The sequence below is a fragment of the Marmota monax genome, unplaced genomic scaffold (assembly GCF_021218885.2).
Source record: "Marmota monax isolate L192 unplaced genomic scaffold, Marmota_monax_Labrador192_F-V1.1 WCK01_AAM20220418_F8-fsc00038, whole genome shotgun sequence".
In the NCBI taxonomy this organism is placed as follows: domain Eukaryota; kingdom Metazoa; phylum Chordata; class Mammalia; order Rodentia; family Sciuridae; genus Marmota; species Marmota monax.
In genome coordinates, this window is record NW_026692498.1 from 601,290 (window position 1) to 617,002 (window position 15,713).

The following is a 15,713-nucleotide window of genomic DNA, read 5'->3' on the forward strand; positions in this document are numbered from 1 at the left end:
ACCCCTCACCTCTATACCCATCACAAAGGCCCCCAGCGGAGGGGACGTTTCTGAGAGGCGAGGGGCCCAGGAAACTGTCCCCCGCAACACCTACCCACTCTGCTCACTGGAGTCATCCCAGGCCAGATGTCCAGAAGGCCCAAAGCCCATCACCCCGTCTGGCCTTCGTGGAGCACATGCCAGGTGGGAGTGAGCCAGGTTTGCCAGGTCTGCCCAGGAGGGGTGTGTCACAAGTGAGGCTAAAGCTGAGAGAGGCATCAGAAAGAGAGCCTAGAACCTGTGAGTCCCAGCTCACCATCAGCTGGTGGTATCAATGGTTTCTCCTGCACCCTCTCTGGAGTGGGTACTGCCTGCCTGGCCAATATTCACCTGAGCTCGCTTGAGCCCAACTTGGAGGAAGCCTTTGGCACCCTCTGCCGGTGGCTCAGTGTGCTGCACTAGGTGGCTGCCAGAGGTTGCCCCAGCACCGGACTTGGTTGAGCGAAGTGACCCTGTGTCCGAAAGCTTGGGGACCCAATCCTGGGGTGGAGTGGCCTTGGACCCCATCAGGGATCCCAGTGCAATGAGTGGGGCTGACTACAGGGAGCGGGTTGCACCTGGTGGGGCTGAGCTGCAGAGGCTGTGTCCTCTGCTGGTTGAGTAGAGGCCTGGCCCCTGGGCCTCCAAAGCCCTGCCTCACGTCCCAGGCAGGCATCTTGAGCCTAGTGTTTCCTGCAGGATATGGCCAAAGGGAACTGGGGACGTCCATGTCCTTTGAACTATGAACTGGATGTGGCAGTCACCTCCCTCTAAGGCGAGCAGAGGTTGCTTTTGCCTTGGCTAGGACCCCATAGATAGGGAGCTGGGCCTAACAGGCAATGGGTTAGGGACGGGTTTCCTGCTTGGCAGACTGCTCTTTCAAGAGATGGTTGGGCCCTGGACTCCACCTGCTCCAAAGAGACCTCTGTTGGACTAGGGATGCTTGACCTTGGGGGTTGGATGGAAACCACCAGGCCTTCGCAGCCACTCCGCAGGATCTCCCACCCACCTGTACCAGCAGGGCTAGTCCTGCACCAGCCTGGTAGGGGTTCTGGCTGCTGTCTCCAGGCTGGGTCACAGCGCCCCCCCAGGACTTATACCTGCTTCCTCAGAAGCTCCCTCCCCATGCTGCTCCCTGAACAGCTGAGGAGGCCCTGAGCACCAGACCCATAGGCCTAAGCCAGCCCCCACTCAGGAGCAGCTGGTTTGGAGGTACCCTGGCTTGACCTGCAGGCTTAGGCCTCTGGGCTCCCAGGATTCGTCCCAGTGTTTTCTTTTTCTTTTTTTTTCTTTCTTTCTTTTTTTTTTATGTTAAGATTTTTTTTAAAAAAAGTCTTTATTTTATTTATTTATATGTGGTGCTGAGGATCGAACTCAGGGCTTCACGCATGGTAGACAAGTACTCTACTTCTGAGCCACAACTCCAGCCCTGTCCCTGTGTTTTCCAAGGGACTTTCCACCACTTTACATGACCCTCCTCAAGAGCAGGACAGAGCCACTGACCCCATCCGCCCAGTAGTGGGTCAAAGATCATACAGTGTTAGGACAGTTGGTCCTGCACGCTACCTTGGCTGCTGACCCTAAATGTGAGGCTGTCACTCTCCAGGGTCTGCAAACTAGAGGGTGACCATTTATTTATTTTTAAATTTTTTCTTGTAGATGGACAGAATGCCTTTATTTTATTTGTGTATTTTCATGTGGGACTGAGGATCAAACCCAGTGCCTCATGCATGCTAGGCAAGCGCTCTGCCGCTCAGCCCCAGCCCCAGCCCCCGAGGGTGCATTTATAACCACACACTGAACACTGGCCATAGCATTCGGGTGGACTTAGCAGCACCCTGAGATGCCAGCCTGGACCAAGCACAAGACACAGAGGAACCAGGTTACCTAACTGGGATTCAAATGCAATTTCCCTCATTCCAACAGGCTCATCCTTAACCACTCACCCCACTGGCCTCCCCTCCCCTACAGGTCAACAGGAAGGAGGGGGTGTCTGGCAGTGCCAGCCCCAGTGGGGCCCAGGCAGAGGATCTGATCAAGGAGGAGGGGAGGGGTCACCCACACTGGGCAAGATTCTGATCCCAGATCTGCGGGGGGAGGGGGCTCCAGTCACGCACCCAGCAACACCCTTTTGTGGATGGGATTACCAGGGGCCATCACTCTGTGCCCCAGCTGTGCCACCAGCAAACAGCTCCACAAACAAGGCCTGCCTGTGTCTGGGAACAAGTGTGTCTTTGTGGCCGTGGCTGTGCACCCCACCCTCCCAGCGGGCCTCAGCCACTTGTGCCTACTGGGCCACCCAGAAGGCTTCCCACGCTCTTCCCAGAGGGCTCCCCGGACCTTGGCAGAAAATGCAAAATGGTGGTTAGGGGAACAGCACAAGTGGCCAGATGCCCCAGCACGGGGGCTCCTGTTCTGTGGGGTGATGGTGCTGCTGGCCTCAGGAGGGGTCCCTCTGGGGAGGTGCTGCTGGGGAAAGGCTCTGTATGTGGAGAAGCAGCGGCTTCCCACTGCCTCACAGCAGCGGTGAGCCCAGAAGCCCTGGTGTGACGTGTGTGTGTGTGTGTGTGTGTGTGTGTGTGTAGAACATCTTGAAGGATGCAGGAAGACCTCCTGTGCAGACTTGAGAGAGGAGTGGAGTGCCACTGTCATCAGAGCTCAGGGCTGGCTGTCAGCAGACCACCGTGCGGGCAGGGTGCAGACCAGCAGCAAAGAGCTTCGCGTTGGTTCACCCCACAAGCTTGCAGGAGGCTCTGGGTTCAATCCACAGCACCGCCCAAATCAACAAGAGCATAAGTTTTGGGGCCTGGCTGCTCATTTTCCGTATTGTGGTAAAATGCACATAAGTGAATTTGTGCTCTCGGCCATTTTCAGGTACAAAGTCTGGGGCACTCAGCACCTTCACTCCCCAAACTGACCCTGTCCGCAGCAAATGCTGATTCCCGTGCTCCTCAAACTTTGTGCTCCAGCCTGCTCTCTGATTGCCGCTCGAGGGGCCTCAAGCAAGCAGAACCACACGGTGTTTGTCCTTCCATGCTTTCTTCACTCAGCATGGTGTCCTCAAAGTGATCTGTGTTAGTCACCCGCGATTTTCTTCCTTTTTTTTTTGGTACTGGAGATTGAACCCAGGGCACTCTACTACTCAGCTACATCCATAGTCTCCCCCGTTTTGTTTTTTTTCTTTTTTTTGAGACAAGTTCTCAACTGAAGTTGGCCAGGCTGGCCTTGAACTTGTGATCCTCCTGCCTCAGCCTCCTGGGTCTCCGGGATTACAGGTGTGTATCATTGTGTCCTCTTGCTCCTGGGTTATTGACCTGCAGAAACTGAGAGGTAAGAAATGATTGTCGCTGCCAGGTGTGGGAGTGCACACCTATCCGTAATGCTGGCTACCTGGGAGGCCGAGGCAGAAGGATTGCAAGTTCCAGGCCAGCCTCTGCAACTTAGTGAAACCCTGACTCTGATAAATAAATAAAATAAAAGGGGCTAGAGGCCTAGCTCAGTGGTAGAGCACTCGGGGTTCATTCCCAAGTACCACAAAAAAAAAAAAAAGAGGAAAGAAATGCTTGCTGCTGTTCTCTGCCTGTCTTGGGGTCACTGGTTAAGCAGCCACAGGTAACTGACACACTGGCCTTTTCCGACGTTAGCCCAGCACAGCGCCTGGCCATTTGCTGAGCAAAGAGGTGGATGTGGTAGTGATCCTGGACTTGTCATCCCCTCAGCTATTTGTCCCATTTTCTGTCCCCTTCTTTGATTCCCTGATCTGGCCTGCCAGGGCCTTGTGGTGGTCATGGTCTGGCTGGCACAGGAGTCCCAGACCCTCCCTATGCATGCCCAATATGTGGACACTGCCCCAGGGCCTTCTTCAGATGGCTTTCCCAGGTGGCCCTCCCACGAACGGTGCCCAACCCATTCCCAATAGGATGGGAGCTCCTGGCTGGGCTCCTTGGAGAGAGTGGTTCCTGCTGCCCATGACCTGCTCTCTCCGATATACCAGGGTTGGGACATTGAGGGCATCCTGGGAGGAGCTGTCCATGTGGACACTGAGCAAGATGGGCCAAGTGGCGCAGCTAAGCACGGCAACTCTGGAGCACCAGGCCCACTTACAAGTCCTTGGCAGGTCCTTGGCTGCCGCCCTCCATGGCTCCTGTGCTTTCCTCCTCCTCCTCCACTGCTTCCCGCACGGAAACCTGGCTCTGTCTCCTGCTCCTGGTTACAGAGCTGGGGTGTAGCTCAGCAGGAGAATGCCGGCCTAGCACATGGGCCCTACATTCAATCCCCAGTGCCACAAAAAAGCCCAGAACACTAGTTACAGGAGGCCATTGTTTAGGACCCAGCTGCTGTACCGGACCCCCAGAAACCAGTCTGAACACCAAAAGGAGGCCACTCAGTGAAAGTTCCACATGGCCAGGCTAAAACCCAGCTGTTATCTGACCTTCCTGGAATCAGGAGCAGAGAGATTCCGCCACATTCCCAAGCAGGCCAGCTCCTATGGCATGACAGAGCTCACCCGACACAAACATGAAACCCATGCTAACCCAGCAGGCATTTCCCCACTGCTGTCTCCCATGGGTCCCTGCAAGGACAGGAACCTCCCAATAACCCAGCTGTTTCTGCTTCCCTCAGCTCTTCCCTGTCTATGAAGCCTACCTGTCCTGCTCAGCCTCTTGGCACATGAATTCTGGCTTACAGAATGAAGTGTTGCCCAGCTCTGATATTGAAAATAAAGCCCATTGAGATCTGTAAAACTGGGCTGGGGGTGTGGCTCAGCGGTTGAGGGCTCGCCTAGCATGTGCGAGGCCCTGGGTTCGATCCTCAGCACCACGTAAAAATAAAATAAAAGTATTGTGTCCAACTACAACTAAATAAACAAAATATTTTTAAAAATCTGTAAAACTAAGTTCTTGACAGAATTTGTGGTGGCACTTGCCTATAATCCCAGTAACATGGCAGGTTGAGGTAGGAGGATTGCAAGTTCACAACCAGCCTGGGCAACTTAGCAAGACCCTAAGCAACTTAGTGAGATCTTGTCTCAAAATTTAAAAAATTAAAAAGAGGACTAGGGCTGTGGTTCAGTAAGTAAAAGCACCTCTGGGTTCAATCAGGGGTGCAAATAAATAAATAAAATTAAGTTCTTGTAAGTTTGCCCTCTGACACCTCCAAGACTTAATTCTCATGCTGGCACTGGAGTGCCCCTTGGGCATTGACAACAACCAGTTGTCAGCTGGTCTGGGATTCTCCTGAGGCCTGAGAACGTGGGGACCCTGTCTCACCAGCACTCCGGCACCCCTGCCTTGAAGCTTGCCCTATCCCTGAGTTCCCATTCCATGAACAGCTTTGTCAGTAGCACATAGTGGCTTGAGGTTGAAACAGGGAAAACCCGGACAGACCTGCAGCTCGGCTGCGTGGACCGCAGATCTCAGAGGTTGTGTTTCCAAGCAGTACACTCCACCAGCTGCGCAGACACCCCTTCTGGCTGGTGGGCCGCCGAGGCAACACTGCCCAAGTGGTTTCTCAGAAGATTAGGGGCCACTTTTGTCTATCCCAAACCTGCTGAAACCACCGACCCCTCATGTGGGCACTGGTGGCCTTCTGACCTCAGATGGCCCAAACTCCACTCCTGGAGCAGCCACGTACACGCTCTGAATGTGTGTCCTGAGGGAGCCACAGAGTTTGATTCTGCACATGCAGACCACAGTGACCCCTTTCCCTTACTGTCTATGAAGCCTACCTGTCCTGCTCAGCCATGCCCTAGCCCACCCTGCTGCTTTATCCCACCCATGCCCCCAGGCCCTATCCTTGGGGAGGTGGATTTGAAGCCTGCTCTCCATCTCCAGCTGGCTGCCTGGCAAGCAGTTGTGTTCACAGGCACTCAGTGGGCAGAACTGGTCTGGCTGGGTGACAGGGCTGCCTTTGCCAAGCAAGGACAGGGAAGCTGCTCAGTCTTCACTGTTCAAGACACACCCACCTTATTTAACTCAGGTGTCACATGCCTGAGTAGCAAAGGTGTGACTGGCTTGGCCCCCAGAGGCCTAGGGGGCAACACAGCCCCTTCATGCAGGGCTGGGAGAAAGAAACAACTTGGGCGGTTCCCTGAGTCAGCATGAAGTTCAGGTGCAAAGTCCGGGGACACCTCTTTCTTCAGCCCAGCCCAGTCAAGCAAGTTTCCAAGCCACAGAGAACCTGGCTCCTGGAGCCTGGCCCAGCAGGATCCCTCCTCCCTTCCTGACCCAGTGGTTCCTTCTCCATCTGCAAAATGGAACTGTGCTGGACACACCCACCTGTTGACTCTGCTCAACCCACACAGATGGAAAGTGTGCTGGGCCCTGCTGTTGGGGATATGAAGTGAAGGGGGAGAAAATCTCAAGTGGGTGGACATTATCTGCCACAGACAGGGGGGGTGACCAGTGCTTCCCCCCTCCCCAGGGGTTTCTCATTCTACTTCTCGGACAGAACTTGGGCATAATGGGGAAATGCAAACAGAGAGAGGATGGAGCAGCTGCCCTCTGCCCAGCCTGGCACCCTGTGCCTGTTGGTATAAGCTTGCCCCGATCCTGAGGGTGTTTTTTGGGAGGATGGAACACAGAGCTTTGAGATACACCCCCAGCCCTTTATCTTTTATTCGTTTGAGTTAAGGTCTTGCCGAGTTGTCCAAGCTGGCCTCCAACTTGACACGTTCCTGCCTCAGACTCCTGAGTAGCTGGATCACAGGTGCCACCAGGCCTGACTGGGGCAGGCACTTTTCTATGTCTCCATCATCTTCCACCCCAGGATGCCAGGACAATGGTGTTGTTTTTGAGTGTAGGGGTTTTCAGGTAAAATGTACACGTGATCAAATGTACGGTTGGAAGAGTGTTGACAGATATGCCCCTAGTGACCCCTACCCCAGAGAGACAGCACAGAACAACTCTAGCTTGTCTGGATCCATCCGCTTAGCAACTCAGTGAGCCTGGGGGAGGTCACGGAAGGGACACTTCACAAGTTCTGGGTGCGAGTAGCAGGTGATGCTGCTGGTCAGGATGGGGAACATTCCATCAACCCAGAACATTTCTTCAGGGTCCTTGGTTTCGAGGGCCCCAGCTAAACCGGGGCTCCAGGCCCGCTGGACTGCAGCTGGTGTAGGTGAGCAATGCGGCCATGGCAGGTTCTTCTTTCACCCCATGCCCTTCACACCTGTTCACACGGGCAGGTGCCCCGCGGTCCCCCTCTGACAGGCATCCAGTTTATGCTGCTTCAGGGCGGTGCTGCGAGCCTGGCCAGGGACAGCCTCTGCTTCCCGCCCCCTCCCGCCGTCCCCGCCCGGAGAACGCGGATTCAGCCTCCCAGGCAGGAATGCACCTGTCGGGTGGCACGAGGCGTGCGGGGGGCGGCATCCCTCTGATCTGCGTGGCGGTTTAAGAGGCGAAGCTGGGTGCAGAGACGCCCTGGGTCCCAGCACGCGGGAAGCTGAAGCAGGAGGGTCGCTTGAGCCCAGCAGTTCTAGGCCAGCTTGGGCCACACAGCGAAGCACCCCGCTGAGAAAAGGGGGCGGCGGTCGTCCACGGCCCCCCCGACCTCGGGCGAACCCGGATCCAGCCCGCGGCCCGGGGGCGGGGCCTCCTCCCTCCTCCCTCTGGGGCGGGGCGCCGTCTCCGATTGGCCGGGGCTCGCGGGGCATTGTGGGCCGACGCGCTCCCCGCCTGGCCGTCGCTCCCGCGCCTCGCCATGTCGGGCTCCCCGGTGAAGCGCCAGAGGATGGAGTCCGCGCTGGACCAGCTGAAGCAGGTCACCACCGTGGTGGCCGACACGGGCGACTTCCACGGTGAGGGGCACGAGGCGGGCCGCGCGGTGCACGCGCCCTGCCGGCCACGGCGTCCCCAGTTCCGGGCCGCGGAGCCAGATGGTGGCTCCCGGGCCGGGGCCTGGCGGACGCCGGGGCCGGAGGTCAGGGGCTGGGTCAGGGGTCGGGCAAGAGGAGACTGGGGCTCAGACTCGGAGGTCAGCGGGCCAGAGGGAGCTAAGGATCAAGGGTGCGGGAAGAGCGGGGCTGCGAGTCGGGCAAGAGGGGACTGGAAACCAGGGTGAAGGACCGGGTCTGGGGTCGCCGAACAGCAGAGCCGGGGGTCAGGGGCGGAGTCTGGGACGGGGCCAGGGAAGAGGGGACTAGGGATTAGGGAAGACTGGGGCCAGGGAGTCCCGCAAGAGGGCCTAGGGATCAAGGGTGAGGGTCTGGCGTGGGCTGGGGGTCAGGAGAGGGGTGTGTCAAGGAAGAGCAGGCTGGCTGTTAGGGAAGATCCTCCGTGGACTCCTGAGTCCAAGAATCAGTCTTCCCCAGCCTCCAGATGGAGGTTGGACTGCATCCCTTCCTCAGCAGCAAGGTCTGCAGGACCCCATACCAGTCTGGGAGCTTCCAGGACACCAGGAGCCCCTTGTGAAATGTCTGTCAGTGGGTGGGGACTTTTTCAGCACTGATCCCAGGCGTTCAGCGTTTGATAGCACAGGCATAGCTCTTTGGTCTGGTGCAGGTTCAGGACCACTGGCTGGACACCTACCTGCCTTCAGCCTGTTGCTCTCGCCTTCCTGTGTGTAGCTGGTGACTTGTGGCAGGTGCTGGACCTAAATGGACATCCTCCCCAGCTGAGCCTGGTGGGTCAGAACCATGCACCAAACAAAGCAAAGGGTCTGTTGTTAGAATTGAGATTGTCTAGGCTTGGAGAGAACTTGGGTTCACAGTCGTGTTCACTGTGAACAATAAGACTGAGGACAATTATGAAATGTTCCTCTGATGTAAGCACCCAATACCAAAGCACCTTCCTCTTTTCTGCTTTCTCATGGTGACTTGAGAAACAGGCTTTAATTCCTCTTGTTAACTGAGTAAGCGCATTGTCTATCTAGCTGAGCCTTGGAGAGTGATTAGGCATATTTGGCTGCTTAAATATAAAGCATGGACTTAGCGACTGGCTTGGGGTCTGGCTGCGTACACCAGATTCCTCTGACAGAAGTTCTGGGCTCTGCTAGAGGATTTCAGGAGATCCAGTTGGAGTTGTGAGCTTCTTCCCTGCCCTGTAGCCCAGGTCCCTTGAGAGTGCCTTCAAAGTGCTGTATCTGTTTCTGCTCCTCTGCTCTTTCCCTTCTTAGCATTGATAATAATTTGCAATATTTGCTCAATGGACAGAGCCCTTATCTGCAGCACTCCCTGCTCTCCTTCCAGGTAGAGCAGGAGTTTCCCTCAGGCAACACCAGGAGGGACCTGGGAAGTTATTTTTAGAAATCTCTAAACCAAGCACTGTCTTTTTAAAATGAGTGAATTTTATATATGTATATAAGTTTTAGATGGACACAATATCTTTATTTTACATTTATGTGGTGCAGAGGATCAAACACAGTGCCTCATGCATGCTAGGTGAGCACTCTACCACTGAGCCACAACCCCAGCCCTAAAATGAGTGAATATTAACAATTTAATTGTTAATATAATACAGTGGAATGCTCCATTCTGGGAGCACTGCTGAGTGAGTCCTGGCACACCTGGGCCTCCACCATGCCAAAGCACACTTTCCTAACTCCTCAACAAAGTTTCAAAATCAGCCCAGAGAGCCCAGGAACCCTTCCCCCGGTTGTGTCCAAACCAGGAACTAGGCACTGGTGTGAACTGTCCGTGTCTACATTGGAGGTATCTCTGCCGTGGTTTCATAACATGTAGATTTATGTAGCCAACGCAGTAGTTGGGACAGAACTGTTCTGGTCTTAGAGATCCCCTTGCAGTTCTTAATCTGTTCTCCATCTCTCCAGCTTTGTCATCAAAGAACACTTTAAAAATACTTAAATGTCAAATAAACTTGCTGAACCAGCACATCTCCTGGCACAGTTGGCCATCTGCTGTTCTTATGCCCATTCCATTCAGACAGTGGGTCTGCAGGACCTCAGGTTGAGCCTCATTGCCTTCTCTGAATTCCTGAGGAAGAACTAATGTGTTAAAAGAGACCGTATTTATTGCAGCGAGCACCCAGGATCTATTCACTGGACCAGTGCCTCCCAGTGGCCATTGGCAACAGGACACACACTTTGCCCTGGAGCTGAGCCAGCTCTGGCAGGGCATGCTTGCTTGCTTGCTTGCTTTCATGCCTCTTAAGGTTGGCTCTTGTCTGATAACTGCAGACAGTGCTCCTGGCCAGTCTCTGTGGTAGGAAGCTGTGACGCATTTGTCCCCATGTCTTGCTTGGAACCCAGACCACCCTGGGGGCTCCCAGTGAGGTTTCAGCTCTGCTTACTTCCCTGCTTTTGAAAATTATTTCCTAGCCATTGATGAGTACAAGCCCCAGGATGCCACTACCAACCCATCCCTGATCCTGGCTGCCGCACAGATGCCTGCCTACCAAGAGCTGGTGGAGGAGGCCGTCGCCTATGGCAAGAAGTTGGGCGGGTAAGTGTGAGGGCCCAGCAGGTCCCAGTGGTCTCCGTGGCCTGGTGTTCCTCCTGTCCTGTCCTCCTGTTTACTGGAGTATGCTCCTCAAGGCATGAATGTGCAGGTGACAGTGGTGCCATTGTGGACCCCCCTGGGGTCCCTCCTCTGCCTCTGTGGCTAGACTCTGGCAACTGCTGGTCTGCCTTCTGTTGTTTCATCATTATTTTTAACATTGTTTTATTATTTTTTTTAACGTAGTGCTGAGGATCAAACCCAGTGCCTCATGCATATGAGGCAAGCACTCAACCATTGAGCTACAACCCTAACAGCACAGTCCAGTGAATTGTTGTAACATTTGTGCATTGGTGTCTGTCACAGTACTCTTGCCAAGCAACCACAGACCTACCCTTGATATCCACAAATTTGCATTTTCTAGACATTTGACAGGTGTGACTCTTCCTGAGGTCAGCTTCAGCTGGGTACAGTGGCCTGCAGGTGCTCCGCCAGATCTTGTATGACAATGCTTGCACTGACTGGCCCGCCCTCCCCACTGCAGCTGCTCCCTGTCTCCTCCTCTCACAGTGCTCCTGCAGTGGGATTGCCAGCTGGGTTCTGCTTCCGAGTCCAGGTGGCCCATGAGCTCTTCTGTGTTACTAGCTTAAGACCTCTTTGTGTGCAGTGGGCTGGCAAGGACTGTCACCTTTTGGTCACCTTGGAACAGCACCTGCCTCTACCTGTGTCTGCCCAGGCAGCTTGGGAAAGAGTTAAAAAATAACTTTTCAAACTTAGGTCAGAGGTGGGTGAAACGGGACATACGCTGTGACAGCCACAGCCAAGGTTTTCCCAGGTCTCCCTTTCCTGTCTCTTTCTTGTCCCTGTAGTTTTGCCTTTCCCAGAATATCAAAGTATATGACGCTGTCTGATTTTTAAATTTTTTTTTTTAGTTGTAGATGAACACAATACCTTTTATTTATTTATTTATTTGTTTTAATTTGGTATACATGACAGCAGAATGCATTTCAGTTCATAGTACACAAATTGAGCACAATTTTACATTTCTCTGGTTGTACACAAAAGTAGAGTCACACCATTTGTGTCTTCATACATGTACCTAGGGTAATGGTGTCCACCTCATTCCACCTCATTCCACCATCCTCCCTTTTATTTATTTTTATGTGGTGCTGAGGCTCGAACTCAATGCCTAACATGTGCTAGGCAAGTGCAGTACCATTGAGCCACAACCCCAGCCTTTGGTGTTCTTTTTGACATATAATAATTGCAAGTATCTATGGGGTACAGGGTGATAATTTATGTATACAATGTGTATGGTCAAATCGGGGTGATTAGTTTTCCCTCTCCTTAAACATTTGTCATTTCTTTGGGTGAAAAGGTAAGTTTTTACAAGTGACAGAAGATAGAAGGATTCAATTTGAGGAGGTGAGAGCGTGCTGGAGATGGGTATGGTGATGGCTGCATAACAGGGTCAGTGTGCGTACTGTCACCAAGCTGTGCATTTAAAATGGTTAAAATGGCAAATTTTTATGGTATAGGTATTTTACCACAGTAAAATAATGTTTTAGAGAGGAAAAAAGAGCTGGGTATGGTGGGCACGTCATCCAACAGCTAGGCAGGGCAGGAGGATGGCAAGTTCAAGGCTAGCCTCAGCAATTTAGTGAGGCCCAATCAAAATGAAAAAGGGCTGGGGGGTGTGGTAGAGCACCCCCAGGTTCCATCCCTAGTACCAAAAACCAACCAATCAACCAAAGGAGGAGGAAACTGGCCTGGAACTCGCATCATCTGTTTTGTGGGTGCCAGTGCCTCACAGCTTCTAACTCAGCTCTTTCCCTCTGGATTTTAGGCCACAAGAAGACCAGATTAAAAATGCTATTGATAAACTCTTCGTGTTGTTCGGAGCAGAAATACTGAAGAAGATTCCAGGCCGTGTGTCCACAGAAGTAGACGCCAGGTGGGAATGCTTGGGGAGACAGCCCAGTGGCTGCTCCTGTCTGTGGCCTCTGGTAGCAGTAGCTCTGGGGAGGAGGCCTGCTCCTCTGTGGTCACTGATGGCCTGCTGCTGCCTGCTCTCTGGGTGTTGGCAGCCTCCCATGAACAGAGCGGCACACGGCCCGAGACTGGGTCATATTGCTCCCTGAGACTTACCTTGCACTCAGTGCTGACTTGGGGTACCCTGCTGCCAACTTGATGTTCCTGGTGTCCCCTGCGAGCTCTGAGGGGCCTGTGGTCCCCCTGCCCTCACAGGCTCTCCTTTGATAAGGATGCAATGGTGGCCCGAGCCAGGCGCCTCATTGAACTCTACAAGGAGGCTGGAGTCAGCAAGGACAGAATTCTTATCAAGCTGTCGTCCACTTGGGAGGGAATTCAGGCTGGAAGGTAAGTGTCCCCTGCGAGGAGGGAGCTGTGCTGGCCTGCCCTCTGCTCCAGGCCAGCCCGGGAAGTGCCCTTTCACACCAGCCGGCAGGTGGTATCTTTCAGTCTTCCCAGTCAAGGATAGCCTAAATTTACTTAGTTTGAAAAACTAAGCTGTTGCTCTCCAAATTATATGCTCAAAGTGAAAGAGACGGGAAATGTGCAAACCAGAGTGAAACTGCCCGTCTCAGCCAGAGGGAGCCACGTTGGTAACATGCTCAGCTGGCCTGGGAGGCCATGGTTTGCCGTCTGCTGCTGCAGCTGCTCCTTCGTCCACCACACCCTGTGCAGCCACTGAACTGCCCTCTTAAGTCGACAGGGGACGTGTGGGCCCTCGTGTCTGGCTGACTCCACCCTGTGGCAGGTGTCAGTGCTTTGTTCTGCCTGCAGCTGAGTGATGCTCCCTGTTGAGTGGACCACTGAGCCATCTGCTAGCTCGGGCTGTTCACTCTTTTGGACTTTTTTTTTTTTTTTTTTTTTTTTTAAGAGAGGTGAGAGAGAGAGAGAATGAATTTTTTAATATTTATTTTTTAGTTTTTGACGGACACAACGTCTTTGTTGGTATGTGGTGCTGAGGATGGAACCCGGGCCGCACGCATGCCAGGCGAGCGCGCTACCGCTTGAGCCACATCCCCAGCCCTCTTTTGGACTCTTATGAATAATGTGTGAACGTGGGTGTGCACATCTTGGTGCGGATGCGTGTTTTTGCTTCTTGTGGGCAAATGTTGATGCGTGGGGTCGCCGGGCCACATGGTCAGGAGAGGAGCTGTGGCAGCATGGCAGAAGCTCTGCAGCCAGACTTGGTCACCTGAGTCTAGTCCACCTCTGAAGCTGGTCCCTGAGAGGGAACTTAGACTGGAGGGGCCTCAACAGAGGCTTGACTGTCCCAGCCCACACCCGGGCCATGTGACAAAAGGCCAGGGTGTCCACAGTAGATAGGCGGGTGTTGGGTGAGGGGCCAACATCCAAGGGACTTCTGTTGAGAGAGGTTGGGGCTGTGGGCTTGCTGCAGGCACCAGGGAGGACTGGGTCCCAGCTGTGGTGAGAGGTGATGCAGCCTCTGACAAGGTGAGGGCTGGGTTCCAGTGCGGCAAGCATGGACTTGAACCTCCCTGGCCTCTGTCCAGCGAGACCCCACTGAGGCCCAGGTTGTGCTTAGCTGTGGATGTGCTCTTCCTGCTTCCCACGTGAAAGACACTCAGCCTCACCTGCCTGCCCCACAGGGAGCTGGAGGAGCAGCATGGGATCCACTGCAACATGACACTGCTCTTCTCCTTCGCCCAGGCTGTGGCCTGTGCTGAGGCAGGTGTGACGCTCATCTCCCCCTTCGTGGGGCGCATCCTTGATTGGCACGTGGCAAACACAGACAAGAAGTCCTATGAGCCCCTGGAGGATCCTGGTGAGCTGCCTTTTGAGGTCATTTGTGCAGGGGGGGTGCATGTCAATGAACAGTGAGCTGCCCGTGTGCCCCCAGAACAAGGTCAGAGACACAGTCAGGGCAGGGTGGGGGGACCACGGCTCAGTGCTGCTGGAGCTGTCCTGGAACATGGCTAGGTCTCTTCCAGGGGTAAAGAGTGTCACCAAAATATACAACTACTATAAGAAGTTTGGCTACAAGACCATCGTCATGGGTGCCTCCTTCCGCAACACGGGCGAGATCAAAGCACTGGCAGGCTGTGACTTCCTCACCATCTCACCCAAGCTCTTAGGGGAGCTGCTTAAGGACAGCACCAAAGTGGCACCTGTGCTCTCAGCCAAGATAGGTAAGGCCCTGGGCCCAGAAGAGGCCACAGGCTGCACAGCCCTATCTCTGCCCTGGTGATTCTGTGGACCCCTTGTCCAAGGACCATGTGGCACCAAGAGGCAGGGAGTGAGGCTTGGCAGAGGGCTGTTCCCCTGATGTGGGTCAAGTTGTTCGCAGAACCGTGCAGACTGTCCCTTGCAGGGGACCAAGGGCTTTCTTGATGGTTACACCAGGCCTAGAGCCTTAGGCCAGCTGTGGGCCTGAGGGGCCAGGCCAGGCACAGAGGGCTGTGGTATCTCCCCAGCCCAGGCTAGCGACTTAGAGAAGATACATCTGGACGAGAAGGCCTTCCGCTGGCTGCACAACGAGGACCAGATGGCTGTGGAGAAGCTCTCTGATGGGATCCGAAAGTTTGCTGCTGATGCTGTGAAGTTGGAGCGGATGCTGACGGTGAGTTCCACATGGGCAGGGCAGCCTCCTTGGCTTGACCCCAGGAAACCAGGCCTGGGAGTCACTTGGATCAGGGCACAGTTGGAATTCTGGGGACCCTGGGTCCCATTCATCTGCCATGTGTTAATTGACCTACCTGCCCAGACCGTCCTGGAGCCTGGGAAGTTCTGGGGACTCTCTGGCCCAGCCCATATGTACAGTGGCCTTGGTGGGGGTGCCAAGGATTTACTGTGCAGTTCACTCTGTGCTCATTCCTAGGAACGAATGTTCAGCACAGAAAATGGCAAGTAGTAGTGTCTGAGGCTGGACCCCAGACCTGGGGCTGACTGCACAAGGCTTGTGATGAATCTTGCATTTTTAAAGCAATCGGAACAGCGATGGATCATAGGTTTCTGATTTTTTTTTTTTTTTGTAAAATTTGCCTACTGCATTAAAGCAATTGCTTTTCCTGTGCTGTGTGTCCCTTGTTCCTTCAGCACCAACTGCCGTTGACTATGACCTAGGAGATGGGGTTAAGGGCAAGATCCCTGATGATGGCAGTTGGGATAACCCAAACTGCCACAACACACGACTATACCAGTCAGGGTCACGCCAGGTGAACTGGCCTGGCATGAAACAATCAGAGGCAGAGAAATACCTTTTCCTTTGGGTTCTGTGACAGCTCCTTTAACCCAGCTCCCACAAAGGAGGCAA

The 15,713-nt window shown here is 54.1% G+C and overlaps 1 protein-coding gene across 1 annotated transcript; it reads left to right on the forward strand.

Moving 5' to 3' along the window:
- Positions 1-7,657: 7,657 nt before the first annotated feature.
- On the forward strand, positions 7,658-15,472 carry Taldo1 (transaldolase 1). The gene is made up of 8 exons (XM_046444765.2): positions 7,658-7,816; positions 10,294-10,417; positions 12,258-12,365; positions 12,659-12,790; positions 14,050-14,225; positions 14,392-14,589; positions 14,875-15,020; positions 15,279-15,472. The coding sequence occupies exons 1-8, from the start codon at positions 7,720-7,722 to the stop codon at positions 15,309-15,311; spliced, it is 1,014 nt and encodes a 337-aa protein (XP_046300721.1). The 5' UTR covers positions 7,658-7,719; the 3' UTR covers positions 15,312-15,472.
- The last annotated feature ends 241 nt before the right edge of the window (positions 15,473-15,713 follow it).

What these genes read in the sequence shown, in the direction of transcription:
- Taldo1 (XM_046444765.2), top strand. Translation starts at nt 7,720, where the DNA reads ATGTCGGGCTCCCCGGTGAAGCGCCAGAGGATGGAGTCCGCGCTGGAC. An exon ending in TCCACAGAAGTAGACGCCAG is followed by an intron (nt 12,366 to 12,658) that starts GTGGGAATGCTT and finishes CTGCCCTCACAG; the next exon opens with GCTCTCCTTTGATAAGGATG. An exon ending in TGAGCCCCTGGAGGATCCTG is followed by an intron (nt 14,226 to 14,391) that starts GTGAGCTGCCTT and finishes GGTCTCTTCCAG; the next exon opens with GGGTAAAGAGTGTCACCAAA.